This window comes from Rosa rugosa, chromosome 7, assembly GCF_958449725.1.
Source record: "Rosa rugosa chromosome 7, drRosRugo1.1, whole genome shotgun sequence".
Lineage (NCBI taxonomy): Eukaryota > Viridiplantae > Streptophyta > Magnoliopsida > Rosales > Rosaceae > Rosa > Rosa rugosa.
The window spans coordinates 10,646,071-10,665,098 of record NC_084826.1 but is presented as its reverse complement, the minus strand read 5'-3'; the positions used below and the strand labels follow the sequence as shown (position 1 = coordinate 10,665,098).

General features: G+C 40.5%; 2 protein-coding genes, 1 long non-coding RNA gene and 1 other non-coding gene across 4 annotated transcripts; 2 read left to right on the top strand and 2 right to left on the bottom strand.

The window, feature by feature from the left end:
* Window positions 1–8,073: 8,073 nt before the first annotated feature.
* On the bottom strand, window positions 8,074–11,216 carry LOC133720488 (oxoglutarate-dependent flavonoid 7-O-demethylase 1-like). The gene is made up of 4 exons (XM_062146819.1): window positions 10,013–11,216; window positions 9,189–9,436; window positions 8,657–8,981; window positions 8,074–8,554 (listed from the first exon to the last, which is right to left on the bottom strand). Exons 1-4 carry the CDS (start codon window positions 10,277–10,279, stop codon window positions 8,312–8,314), a joined length of 1,083 nt encoding a protein of 360 aa, XP_062002803.1. The 5' UTR covers window positions 10,280–11,216; the 3' UTR covers window positions 8,074–8,311.
* Window positions 9,075–9,148, top strand: TRNAT-AGU (transfer RNA threonine (anticodon AGU)). The gene has a single exon. It is a non-coding gene; the product is annotated as a tRNA-Thr (tRNA).
* A 122-nt stretch (window positions 11,217–11,338) lies between the features above and the next one.
* On the bottom strand, window positions 11,339–13,250 carry LOC133720487 (2-oxoglutarate-dependent dioxygenase 11-like). The gene is made up of 4 exons (XM_062146818.1): window positions 12,921–13,250; window positions 12,439–12,692; window positions 11,873–12,197; window positions 11,339–11,783 (listed from the first exon to the last, which is right to left on the bottom strand). Exons 1-4 carry the CDS (start codon window positions 13,176–13,178, stop codon window positions 11,529–11,531), a joined length of 1,092 nt encoding a protein of 363 aa, XP_062002802.1. The 5' UTR covers window positions 13,179–13,250; the 3' UTR covers window positions 11,339–11,528.
* Window positions 13,251–15,120: 1,870 nt separating this feature from the next.
* On the top strand, window positions 15,121–18,718 carry LOC133720485 (uncharacterized). The gene is made up of 3 exons (XR_009851893.1): window positions 15,121–15,695; window positions 16,138–16,257; window positions 16,938–18,718. It is a non-coding gene; the product is annotated as an uncharacterized LOC133720485 (long non-coding RNA).
* The last annotated feature ends 310 nt before the right edge of the window (window positions 18,719–19,028 follow it).

Here is a 19,028-nt window from a genome sequence, read left to right as displayed (position 1 = left end):
ACTATTGTGAAATCATTTCTAAAAATCCACGGAATTTAATTTGGATTTTTCGGGGTATTACATTCTACCCTCCTTAAAGAAATTTCGTCCCGAAATTTAAGCGTAAGTCAATTCCTCTTAATTAAGGTTGACCTAATCATCGAATCTCTATCATTCCCAAAGTTGTAGTAATCTACAAAGCCACAGCCCTTTGTATAAAAATACATTCCTATGGCCACTAAATCCTTTCGTCACGATGTAAATTCACAAAACAACTGCTCAACATCACTCCACATCAATTACACAAAATCATCATGTGGATCATCACAGAGATCATCACTTAGATCTTCACAGAGATTATCTCATAGATCCTCACATAGATCATCACCCTGTACTGGCATACAAGCACAGTAAAGACTCCCACAAAGCGTTTCGCTACTCCATTAGCATCACGGTAAATCTCTATAGTAAAACTTAAGCATGCACTATTCTACACAACAATAGAGATGCATCACTCAAAACAATTCATCCCCAAAAGTACGCCAATAAAATATGTCACCCAGCGATGATGACTTGGGCTTGCTCAATCCTTGGGCTAAGCATTAGGGCTGGCCATTTGGGCCGAAGAAACCGAACCATCCAAATTTCGAACCGGCCCAAACCAATTTGGGTTTAACATTTGGGCCTACTATTCGGGCCGAACGATTGGGCTTAACATTTGGGCTTACTATTTGGGCCTACCATTCGGGCCGAACAATTGGGCCTACAAATCGGGCCGAACAATTGGGCTTACTATTTGGGCTTACTATTTGAGCTTACTATTTGGGCCTACCAATCGGCCCACCAACTTCCAGCTCGGCTACGGTATGAAATTGTACATACCGTATATACGTATGCATACCGTACAGACCGTATATACGTATGCATACCGTACAACTGTATATACATATGCATACCGTACAGACCGTATATACGTCCGTATATCAAGCATATACGAGATTCAAAAATATTTGTAAGAGGTAAGGTTCGAACTCCCGACCTCGAACACGAAGGTTTTGCTCCCAACCACTGAAGCAAGAGCTGCCTTCATTAATATATGCTCACGTGTTATATTTATTATGTCATAAGCGACATAAATAAAATAACGGGGAAGGCAAGGTTCGAAACCTCAACCTGCCGCACGAAACCTTTTTTCCCCAACCACTGGAGCACAAGCTGTGCTTAATATAATGTGTACAAATGTTATACTTATTATGTCATAAGCGAACATAATAAAAATAAACGAGAGGCAAGGTTCGAACCTCTGACCTCTTGTACAAGAGCCTTGCTCTTCAGCCACTAGAGCACCAGCTGCTCTCGTTACTATCCATGCAACTTCTTTTATTTATTCTATCATAAGCGATAGAATAACAACAAACTGTCGGTACACTCCACGTGCCACGACACGTTTCTTCCGTGATTTACGGAAAGCAAATCACTTTCGGCTAAAGCTGTCTGCCACAGCGTCTCGAGGTTCGGCCTGTCCCCTTACACGCTCAACACGCGCCAACAGCTTTTCCGGGTTTCGGGGCGACTTTAATCCAACGCGTGGATTCAAATTCTGAGATCGTTCATCCAACGGTGGAGATCTGCTCACCTTGTTCTATAAATAGGTGCATTCTGGAGAAAAACTGTTCACTCCAAAAGAAAAGAAATTTTCTTCCGAGCTCAAGTCTTTCTCTCTCAACTCTTCAGCCTTTCTCTTCTCAAATCTTTTCTTCATCAATTTCGATCCTTCTCTTCTGATCTTCTCTCCCATCTAGTTGATTCAATCCCATCTTTCCTCTGAACTTTCAGATCTTCAATCTTTTCCTCCAAATCTTCAATCCTTCTTTCTCAGATCTTTTCTTCCATTTGAAGATTCGATCTCATCTTTCCTCTGAGAATCTCAGATCTCCAATCACCAGTTCAACAACTCCAATCCTTCTAACAAAATCTCCCTCAAACACTAAACCATGTATTCCTCGATTTTCACATCCTCTCACTCCATGACCCAAGAGCCACGAACTCTGCAACTAATGGAGCTCCAAACCCCGCAACAAATGGAACCACAACAACAGCAACCAACAGAGGAGGGAGGAAACACCCAAGCAGCTGGAAGTAGTGCCAACATGGATTTCTGGCGAAGCCGTACCAGGTGGATTCCTACTCCAGAACAAATAAGAATCCTCAAGGATCTTTACTACGTCAAGGGATTTAAGTGCCCAACTACAGAGCACATTCACGAGATCTGCCTCCAGCTGAACCAGTATGGACATGTTGAGGGTAAGAACATTTACTTTTGGTTCCAGAACGTCAGGGCTCGAGAGAAGCAGATGAATAGGTGTAATCAGGCTGCTCCAGTGCCCATGGAAACTAGTTCTCTTGGTACTGGTGGATCCATTGATCTCAATTTTGGGTCCACTGGTTCTACTGGTGCTGGTGGATCCATCGACATCAATTTTGGGCCAGCTGGTGGATCCATTGACATCAATTTTGGGTCCACTAGTTCTACTGATGATGGTAGATCCATTGATCTCAACTTTGGTTCCACCTATTCTACTGGTAATGAAGGATTTCTTGATTTAAATTTTGTTTCATATTCTTCCTCACACTTCAACACTAATACCAGTACAACTCTTTTGGCACAACAGGAGGACAAACATCCCTGCAACAACGAGGAGGAGATCACCAGGAGGTTCAAACTCTTCCTCTGTTCCCCGTGCACGGCGAGGACGTCTTTGGTAACCTGAAGGCTACTTCCGAGGAAGGTAGCGCTTTTGGTTACAATTCTGGTGGCTCAGGCGGTTACCACAGTGGCTCAAACGTTTCTCTTGAGCTCAGCCTCAATCCATCCGGAGCTGCTGACTAGGCTTAGTATAGCATAGTCCTCGTTTTCCTTTTTTTTTTTTTTTTTTTTTTTTTGTAATGTAAAATCAATAAGATGGTGTGCATGTTTTCTTTTCTTTTTGTTTAACCAACAACAACACCAAGGATCGAACCTTGGTCACCCAATACTATTTTCAAAACCATAAACAACTCTACTGCACACATCTTTCATAATGATGCAATAAAAACAATCACTCAAAACCTAGCAATCAATTAAGTCACACAGAGGTCAAGCTAGTATCCTCTGAGTCAAACCAAACACAATAATTTCGTCGCTAGAATTAGGGATTAATAAAGCTAAACACTTCCTGAGTTAGCTAGGAAAAACCCACATCTTTAGAGTTACACTTACAACTCTAAAAAAAAATCTCGATCATTCCATCTATCAATTGCTTCAACAAGCAATATGTACCATCTTAGCATCTACTAATCGATAATGGTACAACACTCAGTATCTCACCCACGAATCACCTCACTGCTCATTTGGTGGTAAGTCAACATCTAGTGGGTCAAAATTCTGTGATTATAGCACTTCACACTAACCACGTCATAATCCATAATCTGTCCTCACAACAGTATCTGGCCTCATAAATTAGTTATACAACACTAGCACTCCTAGAGTTGAAAACAACGTTATTACCTAAGCTCATACATCAACACAATGTCTCTTCACAGTCAATCCTATCACGAGGTCATATCAATCTTTCCATAAGTCAACCATACACAAAATCCATCATAGTAACAACAAATTATGCATTACTACTCAACAATAGTCAGTGAAGCAGCACTCCACAATAATTTCCAATACCATCCGCAGACCTCAAACCACACCCCGACATTTAGCTAATATATAGTAGCTATCCTAAACACCAAACAACTGTGCATGAATGAATGCTCCATTATAACACAATTCCATCACTAAGCAACCAATAACTGCTAAGTATTCTTCAACTCAAAACATCTGCATATCCAACTAATGGAAAGTATCACAACTACTAGTCAAATACTCGTAACGACTTTAGATACAAGCATTGGTCAAACACCATGACCCCAACAACCAACGACTACAATGCACATAAGGATACTGTTTTTCGTGGAAACCATCCTCAATAACTCCACCAGAGTTTAATCCAAAGGTTCCCATTCCTCAAAGGTTATAACTCAAAGAAGCTACACAAACTCCACCACTTCACTTACAAAGTCAACCTATGCCATGATCACTTAACATACTACCCTTATTAAAGGTAACATAAGTATCTCCCAAATTACATCACTACACTCGTACACCAATATAGTCTTGAGAATTCTGTCTCATAATCTCTCACACTCCTATCATCTTGAGTTGGTGAGATCAATTCTCTTTTCAACTATTCCTAGGGTCTCAATCTCTTTCACCATTTCAACCCAAGAATAACATCCATCACATCAACTACAGGTAGACTAGGCAACTCAACCTCTAATGCCTCCACCTCATCCTCAACTGTCTCCATAGAAAGATCCTGTCCCTACATCAGACTCGACCTCTACCTCACCGACTCATCAGAGTTAAATCCAGAGGTTCCTATTCCTCGAAGATCACAACTCGCGGAAACTAAACTTATTCTAATACGAACTTAGTAGACAACTCTACCGTCCTACGGACTTACACGTTGTCTAGACCCCATACTAAGACATACCCAATGATTATACCAGTACCGAAGAGTATATGATGGGGATCCGCTGCAGACGGGCCATCACTCGGGAGGTACTGATTATCACCAAATATGTACCTTACGCTCTGATACCAAACTGTCACGCCCCGAATTTTGAAAAATAAATTCAAATCCGAAACATGAATAATTACAATTACAAAATCCAAATCTCGAAACTTCGAGTTCATTATTACAATTCACTCTCACAAGCAATATTGTAAAGCTCAAATGAGCATAACACACCTCACAACGTACAATTGCTGTAAAACTCTAACAATTGCTCTAACCGCACGATCACCGTCCTGGTTCTCCTGTCCTGTAGGATTACCCGCTACACAATTTGAATAGTGTACCGGGAGTTGCAACAACACAAAACCCGGTAAGCTTTTGACAGCTAGTATGAGTAAACAAGAAAGAACTGTTGATTTATTAAATTACAAGACCACCACAAACCCACGTTACTTTCTCACTCTCATATATATATATATAGACACTTATGAGTTACTCTCAATTTCCCCCATAAGGTCACTCAATATTTGGCAGACAGACTAGAGCTCTAACTGATCGTTTCCACCTACCCGGCGCGAGAGCGTGGTTCACGATTTAATGCTATTCAGTTCCACCTACCCGGCGCGAGAGCGTGGTTCGCTGATAGTATGCCATGGTCACCCCGTGACCTATTGATCTCCACAGATCACAACAATTTATTGTTCCTCAACAATAAAACTCAACATCTCTCTCAATATATTGTTTCACAACAATAAACTCAATACCCCTCACAATATATTGTTTCTCAACAATAAACTCAATACCCCTCACAATATATTGTTTCACAACAATAAACTCAATACCCCTCACAATATATTGTTTCTCAACAATAAACTCAACACAACTCCAACAATACATATTATTTCACGTAATAATATATATACAGACATTCACACAGGAATGTCTAATACACCAACAATAGTTCATATGATTGCAAAATAAAGCAATTAAATATATTGGGTTCGTAATATGAACCACGTGAGGTTTACTCACCTCCAATTCCAGCTGCGTCTTCTAAAAGCCACATATCCATCTGAATCGTCCACCAACTCGATTCGTCAATCACCTAATCAGATACTATCTTGACTTAGTAAATTACTCATAAACCACACATATACTGAAATCCAACGGTCGGATTCTAATTATATGATGATCCGACGGTCGAATCTTAATTTAATGATGATCCAACGGTCAGATCCTCACGGATCGCCCTTAGGATCATCCTCCAAAATTATAATGAAGATCCAACGGTCAGATCTTCTCGAATCATCCTTACAAACATCTCCACAAAATTATATGAAAATCTGACGGTCGGATTCTCACGAATCGCCTTCCGAATCACCATTTCTCAATTATACGAAGATCCAACGGTCGGATCTTCGCCCATGACCACACAAAGCCACTGGGACAGTCATAAGATCATCATATCAAAACTACAAGTCCATCTGACGGTCCTAACTTCACATATCACAAATCTAACGATCGAAATCGATCGAAACTTAAAAATTCATAACTTCATCATACGATATCCAAAAATTGCGCATAATATATCAAAATGATCGTATTGAAATATAGAATCTGAAAATGTACAGAAACCATATTTTTGATCCCCGGAGGTGGCCGGAAAGGGCCGCCGGAGTTAGTGGCAGAGCCGCCGCCGACCACCACCAATGGTGTCGGGGCCGGGCTGCTCTTCTTCCTCTCATCATGCTTAACAACTTTCATAACTAGCACGAAGTCTGAAAATGACCGGAAGGGGTCGAAAATTACCTTGAACAGTATGAAGGTGGCTGGAATTTTCCAGAAACCGGCGAGAAACTGCAGAAAACAGCGAGCTCCAATTCGACGTAAAAACGTCAATTTAAGGCTTCGATTCCTTCTGAAGAGTTGTTAAGAAACTCAAGAAGAACTCACTGGTTCAAGAATCACAGAAAAATATGGTCTGTAGCTCGAGATATACCGATCGAAAGCTTCGGTGGTCGGAAAAATTCCAGAATTTTGCAGAATCCGGCAAGGCTCGATTTCGACGTCAAAGCTTCAATTTCAGGCCTCGATGCCTTCTAGAGAGTTGTTAATAACATCAAGGGGAACCCACTGGAAAAAGAATCAATCAAAACGATGCACTACAGCTCGAGATATACCGATCGAAAGATTTTCGTTTCGGATTGAAAACTTACCGAGCTCCGACGAACGTGAAACCGGTCACTCTAGGTGCAATCCTCCTAGTATGATGATCAGCAGGTTGAGGGGAGTTCATGGAGCCAAGGATCGGAAGTTTTGGTGGCCGGAGCTAGGAGAAAACCGGCGTTGACCAAAATCGAGCTTAAATCGGACCGGGCTTGCCGCCGCCGCTACAGGCCGCGCCGCCGTGAAAGGCTGCCACAGACAGGTGCGCAAGGACCATACGAAGCCAATGGAAGAAGTTTGGTGAGGATCGGTGGCCGGAGGAGGAAGAAATCGTCGATCGAAGTTTTGGAGGCGATTTCCGGCGGGGAACTAAAATCGCAGCAGATTTTCCAATTTTGGAAAAATCTGTTTTTATTTTTGGAAATTTCCAAAAATGGAAGCTTTATACTAAATTGGAAACTTTTTCAAAAAATCATAACTAATTCATACGAACTCCGATTTTTGCGTTCCGCATATGCACGCGATCGTATCGACGAGCTCTACAACTTTCATGAAGAAAGGTTTCCCAAATTTTGAACGTATAAAAAGTCAACTTTCGCGAGCCCCTAAATAACGTTCGTTTTTTCGAAAATTAATCGTTCGAACTAATTCCACAACTTCTCCGAGCCTCTTACTCGCTCCCACTATCGTGAAATCATTTCTAAAAATCCACGGAATTTAATTTGGATTTTTCGGGGTATTACATTAGAGCGGCTAGTCGGCTTGCAAAGGGTCCAATGAGTAATTCAGTTCAAGATCTTCGAATATTAAAGTGTTTTGGAGCAGAGTGTTGGTTGCTGAGAGCGCCTAGAGTAATTGAGGTTGTTTGGCATCCTCCGATCATTGGGTGGGTGAAGATTAACTCAGATGGTGCTTGGAAGCATGCAGAGGGTGTTGGAGGTTTTGGTGCGGTATTTCGTGACTTTAAAGGTCATGTTCTGGGTACTTTTTCTTCCAACATTGACATTTCTAGTTCTATAACGGCGGAGGTTTTGACAGTTATAACGGCTATTGAGCTTGCTTGGGTTCGTGATTGGAAACACATTTGGTTGGAGGTTGACTCATCACTTGTGCTAGACTACCTACGCTCTCCTTTGCTTGTACCTTGGCAACTTTGTATTCATTGGCTTAATTGTTTAAGTTGCATCGCAAATATGACATTTCGATATTCTCATATTTTTCATGAAGGGAATAAAGTTGCAGATGCATTGGCTAATCACGGTACGTCGTTAACTCAACTGGTGTGGTGGGATGTGCCTCATTCTTTTAATTTGTCCTATTGTAATAGTGACATTTTGGGTCTTCTCAGTTTCGGTTTTGCTAGTTTTATATCATTGTTAGTTTGCTTCGCGAGGTTTTGGTTTTGTCCCCCTCTCTTTCTTTGATTAATTCAATAGTGTTAGGGAGGTTACTCCTCTCTTTCACTCATCTTTCAAAAAAAAAAAAAGTCATGATGGAAGACTTGAGACTAAATTCTCTCTTAATCTTTTCTCTAAGCTTCCGAAAACAGAAACATCTGCTTAGCTTTCGATCTTCGCCATTTGAGTGTGTGCCTTCCCCGCATGCTTCATCTTCATGGACTGTCTGAGATAATCTCCATATCTGACTTTCTTGTACATCATATGTGACTCCACAATATCATAAATTGGTTCAACTTCCACATCGTCATGTGGGGAAAGAAATGTTGCATAGGATAACCTCGCCTTGTTTTTGGTCGTCACAGCTCTGTGCTCAATGCTCTTGTACTTCCCATTAGTCCATATCTGTCAGAGATATAACAAACATGCATGTTAAAGACAATGCTAGTACTACTCTCTTTAAATTTGTTATAGTTCAGTACCCTAGCTATAGCTCGTACTCATTACCTCAAGAACATCTCCAACATTCACAACAAGAGCGTTTGGAATTGGCTCGACTGACACCCATTCTCCTCCTTTCTGAATCTGCAAACCGGTGACATCGTCCTCTTGCATAAGTATGGTTATAGTGCTCGTGTCCGAGTGTGGACTCAGTCCTAGTACTTTATGAGGCATGGAGCATGGAGGATAGTAGTTCACCCTCACACCTTGTAAAAACTGGTTATGGAGGCCAATAAGAGAATCCTTCTCCATTCCCATGAGTATCGATAGAGACATTAGAAGCTCCTCTCCTACTCTTTTAACTTCACTAGAATATGTATCAAGAACCTCCCTTCACCAAACAAATTTTTCCACAAATGGGAAGTCAGAGTTAAATATTACTACTTTACGTAAAAACATTACAATTTTACTCTTTGACCAACAAGCTCTCGTAGCTCAGTTGGTTAGAGCACCCGTTTAGTAAGCGGGAGGTCTTGAGTTCGACTCTCAACGAGAGCAATACATTTTTTTTCTCTGTTAATAAATTTTAGAAACTTACTTGAATTTCTCTGGTACTGCTGGCCAAAACTGAAGCTTTCTATAATGAGTTGGGTACACGATGAGAATCAATGCATCAGACCAATCCAGAATCTGGTCTTCAGAAACCACATAGGCATGGCCGTAGCCTTGTATGTCATCTGAAGGCATAGCAACCTTATTCTTCTCTTCCAGAGGAAGCTCAAAAAACTTGGCCGCAACATCCTTCATGCCCTGCAACACTTCTTTTTCCACTCCATGATTTACTACCTACAAAATAAATAAAACACTTACATTAACGAAGCCCTCGAAACCTGTAACTTCCGATCCACCCTAGTTAGTAAGTATACCTAATGCAATCGTATGCACACATTTCTAAAATACTCCCTATTTTACAAAAGGCAGAGCAAGGAACTTTTAAGACGGAGTGAATAGGCTAGCTGCAGCACTTGAATGAAGGTGGACTACAAGCTTTATTACCCCTTTATATGGGTTGGGTTATACTAAAATTAGGTAGAAACATAGGTAATATGCAGTTGTTTTTAGTTTTCACTTTTCACAAAAGCTACATGGGTATTGGTTAGAGTCTAGGTAAGCTTAGTTGTAGCTCTGTGCGCAGCGTTTTACTGTACACCTTGGACATATATGAACAAATTCGTTCATTATTTCTTATATATAGTATTGACGATTTTCACAAATTCATATATGTATAGAACAATTTAGTGCCGTTTTACTCATAATATAAGTAAAAACAGTCACCAAGGTGATTAATTTGAATTAAACTTAATTTAAATTGGGTGAATTAATAGCACATGAATTTTTCTTAGGAGATGATAAATAGAAAACCTGAAAGAATCCCCATTCTTGGCAAGCCATGTCCAATTTGTCAAGCTCCTCCTTGTTCCCTTTCGAAAGAAGAGGAAAATCAATGATAGGAATCTCCGTAGATAGGTCAGAAGTAGTATGACCTTTATTCTCTGGAATCGCTTCTTGATCCCTAAGGTATCGTTCGGGGACCTGCAAAGGGTCAGTCCTCACAATCTCTTGAACATTTGGCACTGGCAGAGATGGAGCAAAAGTTGGTGCAACCTCTACTTGTGTACCTGAACTCATGTTTCCGTTTTGTACAGTTCAGCACTTAAAAACTTCAAGCACCCATAGTTTTATAGACCAGTACGCTCTACTAACTGGCCGGCCGGTCACTGAGTCTTGTTTGTAATCTAAGGTGGGATATTCATCTTCCCATGTATCGATATTCCTTAGTTACGTGTTTACATGTAGAAGAGTTGGACCTTTCGATCTTTCTAGTTTAGCTTAGTGGTTTATTTACCGTCTTCTTATTGGATATATTGTACTACCTTGCTTCGGAATTTCCAAGGATAACCTGCAGGCCGAGAAATAAAGTTGTAATTAGGAGCTTCAGGTACCAAAAGTCATTTTTCGTATCCTGGAGAAAAATAACAGGAAGTTGATTATAATTTAGTGATGGTTCGACATTCATAGCTAGGCAAACAAGCATAAAGGCATAATCTAAATAGTAGGATGCAATACTTCTAAACTATAAACAACAGAAACTTGTCGATCACACGGACTAAATTTATTAAAGTGATGATGGAAGCTTAATCGATCTAGCTCTTTGGATCTCTTGCATGCATGTCTTCGGCTGGGTTTTGAAAATTAAAACCATCTGCTTTAACTTCCAATAATCTCGGCAACTTATTGACATGGGTGCCTTCCATCAAATGTCATCTTCTTGGTTTGCCTCAGACTCCATATTTGACTTTTTTGTACATCCAAAGTGGCCGACCCCAGGGATTCCAGTACCATTCGATCAAAGGGTTCCATTTCAACATTTTCATGTGATACAGACTTTACCAGTCAATCAATGCGATCCAAGTCAGCTGGGGCGCACGCGTTTGCTTTGTTGTTGCCAGCTGGCTCGAACCCATGTTAGTCGGTTTTCTGAAATGTTCATTATTATGTTTATATCTTTTTTATTAGAGCTTTACCCATGACCATTTTGTCAACAAATGTGAGAGGTTTTTTTTTTGGGGGAGTTTTTGCCAACGAATTTTCTGTCACTTTGCATCACGAGAGGAAAGGTTAAACTTCATTTAGATGAAAGTAATTAACATTCAACGAAAAGCACTCGATCTCCACTGAGTGGGATGATAGATAAAGTCCCTAAAGGCTAAAGCAATATAATCCGAATACAACACAACAACAATAAAATGGGACTTTAATGTATGTTATCGATTACGAGCCAGGTAAAAATTTAAAATCATCATCATGCATATATAAATGTCTAAATATGCTTAATTATTTTTCTAGTAAATGAAAATGGAAAGATATGCTTATTTAATTAAGTACTTCCTAATTTTGCATTTTGAGTGTGTTCCTTCCCCTCCATTTTCCTCTTCAAGCATTGAATCAAATAATCTCCATATTTGACCTTCTTATACATCTGAATGGTCCCTGATGACTCCAGTATATGATCGAACGGCTCAATTTCCACATCGACATGTGGAAAGATAAATGATGCATAAGACATCCTTGCCTTGCTTTCGTTTGTCACAGCTCTGTGTTCAATGCTTTTATACTTCCCGTTGCTCCATATCTGTCATATATAGCAACAATATAAATTATAAAGCCTAAAGAAATTTGTACTCCTTCAATTTGATTATGCAACACTAGCTAGCTAACTACCTCAAGAGCATCTCCAACATTCACAACGAAAGAGTTTGGAATCGGCTTGACTGACACCCATTGTCCTTGATTTCGAATCTGTAATCCGATAACATTATCTTCTTGCATAAGTACAGTAATGGTGCCTGCATCCGCATGTGCACTTAGACCTAGTACTTTATCAGGCATAGAGCATGGAGGAATGTAGTTTATGCGCAATGCTGCTGCCAAATCTTGATGCAGTCCAAGAAGAACATCCTTCTCCATCCCCATAGTTAAAGACAGAGATCTAAGGATCTCCTCTCCAACTCTTTTAACTTCACTAGCATATGCCTCAATAGCCTCCCTTCACAAACGTCAAGTATGCATTATTCAAAAAAAAAAAAAAAAGAGAATAGAGCTTTCGTGTTTGGTTTTATTGACGATGATATGGGCTCAAATTGCAAACTTGTTAACCACGTAGAACAGAAATGCCAGATTACTTCATAAAAGGTGAGCAGAAGTGAAAATAGTTAACCTAAGCTACAGGATAACAGGAAAAAAAAATTATATATATATATATATAGACAAATTAAAAAGAAACATACTTGAATCCCCTTGGTGTGGTTGGCCAATACTCAAGGTTCCTTATCTGGGATGGGTAAAGATTGAGAACCAGTGCGTCGGACCAGTCGAGTGTCTGCTCTTCAGTAGCCACAGAGGCTTGTCCATAGCCTTCTCTTGTGCCTTTTGCTGTTGACATGGAAATTTTATTCTTCTCTTCTAAAGGAAGTTCAAAGAACTTTGCAGAACCATCCTTCATGCCCTGCAACACTTCTCTTGCCACTCCATGATTAACGAGCTACATGAAGTTCCAATTAATGTTAGTTTTATTTTCATTTTGGAAGTCTTCCACCGGCTGTTTTCGTATATATAAGTCCTCGAAATGGTAATTGCATGTATCTCATACTTATATGAACATTTGAAAAATTAACATCCTTACACATCGATCAATAGCAATCTAGAGTGCTACAGCCTAGCTCGATTAATTATAGTAATCGCAAATACAGTTATAAATAGCACATATTACCTGGAAGAATCCCCATTCCTTGCAAGCCAGATCCAGTTTGTTAAGCTCCTCCGCGTGCCCACTTGAGAGCAGAGAAAAATCGATGATGGGGATATCATCAGAAGAAAAATCATGACTAGTGTTTGCTATGCTCTTTGGCTTGTCTTGTTGATCTATATTCTTTAAAAGGTACTTCTCGGGGATCTTTAATGGATTACTCCTAACCAGTTCTTGAACATTTGGTTCCACTGGCAGAGATGCCATATCAAGACTACTCATTTCAATTTCCTGTTGTGTATAGCAGATGGGTTGGCTTTAACGACTAGAGGAGGAGGTATGTATATAAAAGAAGGGAAATTCGTCCAAACAGTGTCTGAACTTTTCCAGACTATTAATTTTCATACCTATACTTTGAAAAATGTCATAATGGTACCTGAAGTTTTGGCCCCGACCCAATTTCCGTACCTAGCAACAGTAAAGTCGTCAACGGCGTTAAATTTTGAGGGGTAAATCTGGAACTTCAGGTATTCTCAAGAGAAAATCTTCCAAACAGTGTCTGAACTTTTCCAGACTATTAATTTTCATACCTATACTTTGAAAAATATCAAAATGGTACCTGACGATTTAAGCCCGACCCAATATTCATACCTAGGAACAGTAAAACCGTTGACTCCGTTGAACAGTACCAGAAAAGTATGCCAATAACTACCGTTGGGTTCAAACATTGCCCCCCAGACCTCGAAGTCAAAGGTCTTCGTCTTACCTCAGTTGAGAGCCGCAGAACTCAGCTACCTACCTCAGTTTTCTATCAGGAGAAAAAATTGAACTCGGGTTCTTTACTCCTAACAGAAGCTCTGGTACTAGAAGATATGTTGGAATTCGCTATTACAGATCGAATCCACAATGTGAGGCGTCAACCACCCAATTATTCCCTCTCAGTGATGGCTTCGCCGGCAACGCGATCTTCTCCAGCATCTTCTCTGCTTCGATTTCAATCAAAAATCCCAAAACCCACAATCCAAAAAATCAAATTCAATTATTTGCAGCTGAAATCAATTTCAATTTTTCTTTTTTTGATGGGTTTGGGAGAAGACAACAGAGAAGAAGGAAAGAAAAGTCGTGATTAGGTAGATGCATGTGGAAATTTTGGTAGCTATAACAGCAAAAATGGTTTGGTTTGCAAGGGTTTGCTCGGTTTTAAGCCTAGTTCACCAGATAATTGGAATCATGGAGATTATTCGGGTGGATGCACAAGGAAATTTCAATGCTTTAGGTTGGAATCCGACGAGTCTGATAGCAAAGGAATCTGAAATTTTGGTAATTCCACTTTGGGTCAAGTCTGGGTCCGATCTCTGTCGGAAATGGAATGGCGAAGCGATTCCGATCTCTGTCAAAACGAGATGTCGTAGTTTGGGCAATCTGCTAGACAGCCTTGACGCGAGACCCTAAGTCAGGTTCTGGGGTGTCGGAGGACGATTCCGAATTCAGGTCGTCGATGTAGATGAAGGTCGGGTTCCGATCAAGTATGGGTCTGAGTACGGCTGTTGGCGGTGGTCTGGCATCGTACGCCGATCTTCCTGAGTTCTTCTGGATACGGGTATATGAATATTTAGATCTAGGTATACCATGTTGATATTGGTATTTGAATCTCGTATTGGGCATGGTAGTTATTGGCATACTTTTCTGGTACTGTTCAACGGAGTCAACCATTTTACTGTTCCTAGGTATGAATATTGGGTCGGGCTTAAATCGTCAGGTACCATTTTGATATTTTTCAAAGTATAGGTATGAAAATTAATAGTCTGGAAAAGTTCAGATACTGTTTAGAAGATTTTCCCTTGAGAATACCTAAAGTTCCAGATTTACCCCTCAAAATTTAACGCCCTTGACGACTTTACTGTTGCTAGGTACGGAAATTAGGTCGGGGCCAAAACTTCAGGTACCATTATGACATTTTTCAAAGTATAGGTATGAAAATTAATAGTCTGGAAAAGTTCAGACACTGTTTGGACGAATTTCCCATAAAAGAAAGAAAGAATTTCAGCTTACCACCCTATGCTTTGCACCCCACATCATATTAGTTCCTTATCTTTTAATTTAATCAGCAACACCCCTATGTTTTCAATTTTAATCAGCCGTGTTCAAATTTTTTTGACGTGGCAATGACAAATTCAACGAGTGGGCCTAGAGAAAGAGGTAAATTTGACATTTCACTAAATTTTCATCCAAAACTCAGAGAAAAAAAAAACCCAAATTTTGGTACCCACCTAGCTGGTTAATGGGTTCTCTCCAAAACTAATGAGAACCATCGCCAAAAAAAAAAAAACTAATGAGAACCACAATTTCAGATCTCCCAACCATGCCCATCTGCGTTTCCTGCAAACCCTCGATCTCAGAATCCATGGCATGAGCCCCGAATCCCCAAGTCTCTTCCGACGAAGCCCTGTCCAATTCTGATAAGGAGGAGCCGATCAACGAGAAAGAGGACGAGGAGGAGCTCGAGGCTGTCGCTCGCTCCGCTAACTCCGACAACGAAGAGGACAAGTCTCAGGTTTGGCAGCCGTGCAAGAGAGAAAGGGGTGTGGATATAGAAATTTGCCGGAGATGGCGACGAGGAGCAGTGGAGCACCTCGAGTCGGATTCCTGTCCCATGGTACGATCTGGGTTGGACTCTAGGGGAGTCCAATTTTTACAAGGTCAAGTTTGCTCGGAACATCAAGATTGTTGAGAATTTCGCTATTAAGATTCTGGGTAAAGAGAATTCCTCAAGCACTAGATGATCGGCGCATCGGCCAGGTCAATTTTCACATATTAATTAAATTTAATTTTAGTTGAATTTTCTGGAAAAATATGTTCTTTGCTGAAAGAAGAACAATAGGAAAATGAATATTGTTTTATTTTTTATTAATTGAGCGAGTGTTAGGATTTCTGGAAACCTTCGATAATCTGATTTCAGAATTTAATCGTAAATTATGGGTATTTTTGTTTGCCCTGCAATTTGATAGCATATATGCACTTGCCTATTGGTTTTGCATTTGATTCTATTGCCTTTCCGAGTTTCTTCGATCTTCAAAGCACGAGAGATTATGTTCTGCCTCTTAAACATTGAGGATGGATTTGTCATTCTGTTATTGCAATTTATATATATACTATGAATGTGGTATGGATTTGTCATTCTATTCCTGCAATTCATTCATCAAGGCTCTGATGTGTGAAATTGGGCTTGTTATTGTGCTAGCTATCTCTCATGTTCAATCCAGCTTTGTTTTTGTGACGAAAGCGAAAGGGGCTTTGTAGAAATCGGGGAAATGGGTAGCGGAATCTGGGTCTGGTTGGGCGGTTGAGGATCGTGGTGAAGGTAATGAGAAATTTTTTTTTTCTGGAAACTGATTTGGGTGGAGGGTTTTCTGCTTTTGTTCAACTTGTTATTGTTACCTTGTCTCTGTGAAGAGTTAGGGTGGAAGTGAGGATCTTTGCTATGGCTTCTACTCTAAATAGATTGTTGCTCTATTCGGATTTCAGAGAGAGTTTAAGTGAGATTGGGTTTAGAAAAAAATTAGGTTAATCGAAGTTGTCAAGAGGGAGAGTTTGATGGGTACCCATTAGGGTCATAATTTAGCCCTTTAAATGGGCCCACGGCAGCAGTTGGTCAGTGCCAGCTCAGCACTTAACGTCCAATTTGGATGCCTGAGAAAATTTTGGGTACGGTTGATGGAAATTGAAAGTACGGGGGTGTTACTGATTAAATTGAAATGGTAGCGACTAACATGATGTCGAGGCCAAACATCAGAGTAGTAAACTGAAATTTTTCCTAAAAGAAAGGGAAAATCGTCCAAACAGTGTCTGAACTTTTCCAGACTATTAATTTTCATACCTATACTTTAAAAAACCTCATAATGGTACCTGAAGTTTTGGCCCCGACCCAATTTCCGTACCTAGCAACAGTAAAATCGTTAACAGAGTTAACTTTTGAAGGATATTTTCGTCATTTTACTGTTCATCGTCTCTAAAATTCTTGACTCTCCTTTCTCTCTGCAGCTTCACCATTGTTCTTCTTCTCCATCCTCTTTTTCTCCTCCACCGAAACCATGACATTCCCATTTCTCACTAAAATCCTCTGCGCTCAAATCTCTCTCTCTCTCTGTGGATGGAATCTTGGGCCTGTTGGACCGGCTCCTCTTCCTCAGCCGCGGCCAAACCATTTTCAGCGGCTCGCCAGCTCAGCTTCCCTCGTACTTCGCCGACTTCGGCTGGCCCGTACTCGACTTCGAAAACAAAACCGAGTTCGCTCTGGACCTGATCTGAGAATTGGAAGGCTCCCCCGGCGGGACCCAATCCCTCGTCGAGTTCAACACGTCCTGGCACAACGCTCACTACCGCTCCGCCACCGACATACGACACATGGTTCCTCTCCAAGAAGCCATCTCCGCCGGCATTTCTCGAGGCAAGCTCGTCTCCGGCGCCACCAACAACGACGCCAGCCCCAACTCCATGGTCCCTACCTTCGCCAACCCCATCTGGATCGAAATCGCCGTCCTCGCGAAACGCTCCATGAAAAACTCGAGACGAATGTCAGAGCTATTCGGAATCCGGCTCGGCGCCGTTGTGGTCACTGGGTTCATCCTCGCCACCATGTTCTGGAACAAGGCGTCCAAAATTCTGTTTGCCCCAAAAGTGTACCCATATGAGAATCTTCGAGTGGAGCTCAGCAGAGAACCATAGAGGGTATTGGGTTTCTTCTAATTGTGTGCTAATTCTTGTTTCAGATGTATTTTTCTGCATTTCCCTTGTTTGATATGGCTCTAAATAATGTTCTGTACCCCAAAACTATGAGCATTGTATGTTTTGGATGATACCATCTTGGTTGTTTGATAATATGCTTGGGTGAAAAAAGCTGGAGTCTTTAAAGGTGATATTAGTGGTTTTCTGATGAGATTTGGAGACAAAGATGAAATCTTTGAGTAGTGTAGGACTTGGTTTGAGTGTGGTTTTTGGTTGCGTATTCTTGGCTCTAATTGCTGAGCTTTACTACTTGTTGTGGTGGAAGAAGAGGCTGACCAACAGAGAGATAGAAGATGACTACAGCAGCCCATCAAAGGAGGTGTTCTACATGTTCTGCTGGAGAAGGACTTCCAAGAGAGGTGTTGGTGATGGTTTCGGTGGAGGAGAAGAAGAGGAAGAGGAAGCAGACGATTTTCAGAGAAGATGAACAGTAAAATGACGAAAATATCCTTCAAAAGTTAACTCTGTTAACGATTTTACTGTTGCTAGGTACGGAAATTGGGTCGGGGCCAAAACTTCAGGTACCATTATGAGGTTTTTTAAAGTATAGGTATGAAAATTAATAGTCTGGAAAAGTTCAGACACTGTTTGGACGATTTTCCCTAAAAGAAAAGGGTACGTTGGGTTGCTTAATTGCTTGCTTTTTAATTTGGGCGTGCAGCATGTGTCAGTGGAGGATAAAGTGTTAGGTATAAAGCGTGTTAGGTATAAAACGTGTTTTGGTAGAACTAATTAGAAATCTGATTAAAAATCAAAGTTGGTGTAATATCTTTGCCTTTTGACGGTCATATATAATGCATGAATATTCTTACTTGAGAAATAATCTTATGTTTTTTAATGCAAAGACTCAAAGTGGAGCCACGTTGATATAATTAACTATATATTATCGAAGCTGTTAAGCTGCTCTTTTTTTTTATTTTTTATTTTTTTATGACAAAGCTGTTAAGCTGCTTGATTATGGTGCATTTTGCCATTTTGTTATGCTTTACTATCAGTCCACTCCACTCCCAAGATTTAGTAACCAACTTATTAATAACACTAATCTCACAGCAAGGTGATTATCACAGTAGCATCAGCAATGAGGATGCACATAGGCAATCCTTACCCAAATGAACTATCTGGAATTCTTCCCCACAAGATGAGACAACTAGTGCACCGAATCAATAATACAAGAAACCAGTTTTGTTGCTATATGTCAGCTCCAGACTTCATCCAAACCACACACTTCAATTGTACAAAATACAATTCCTTCAGATAGCACATGTGATGATTGTGATCTATTGTCTAGTACTCTAGTAGTAGCTAGGCCTTCATCAATGGTTATATAAATAGCATCCTACTGTATAT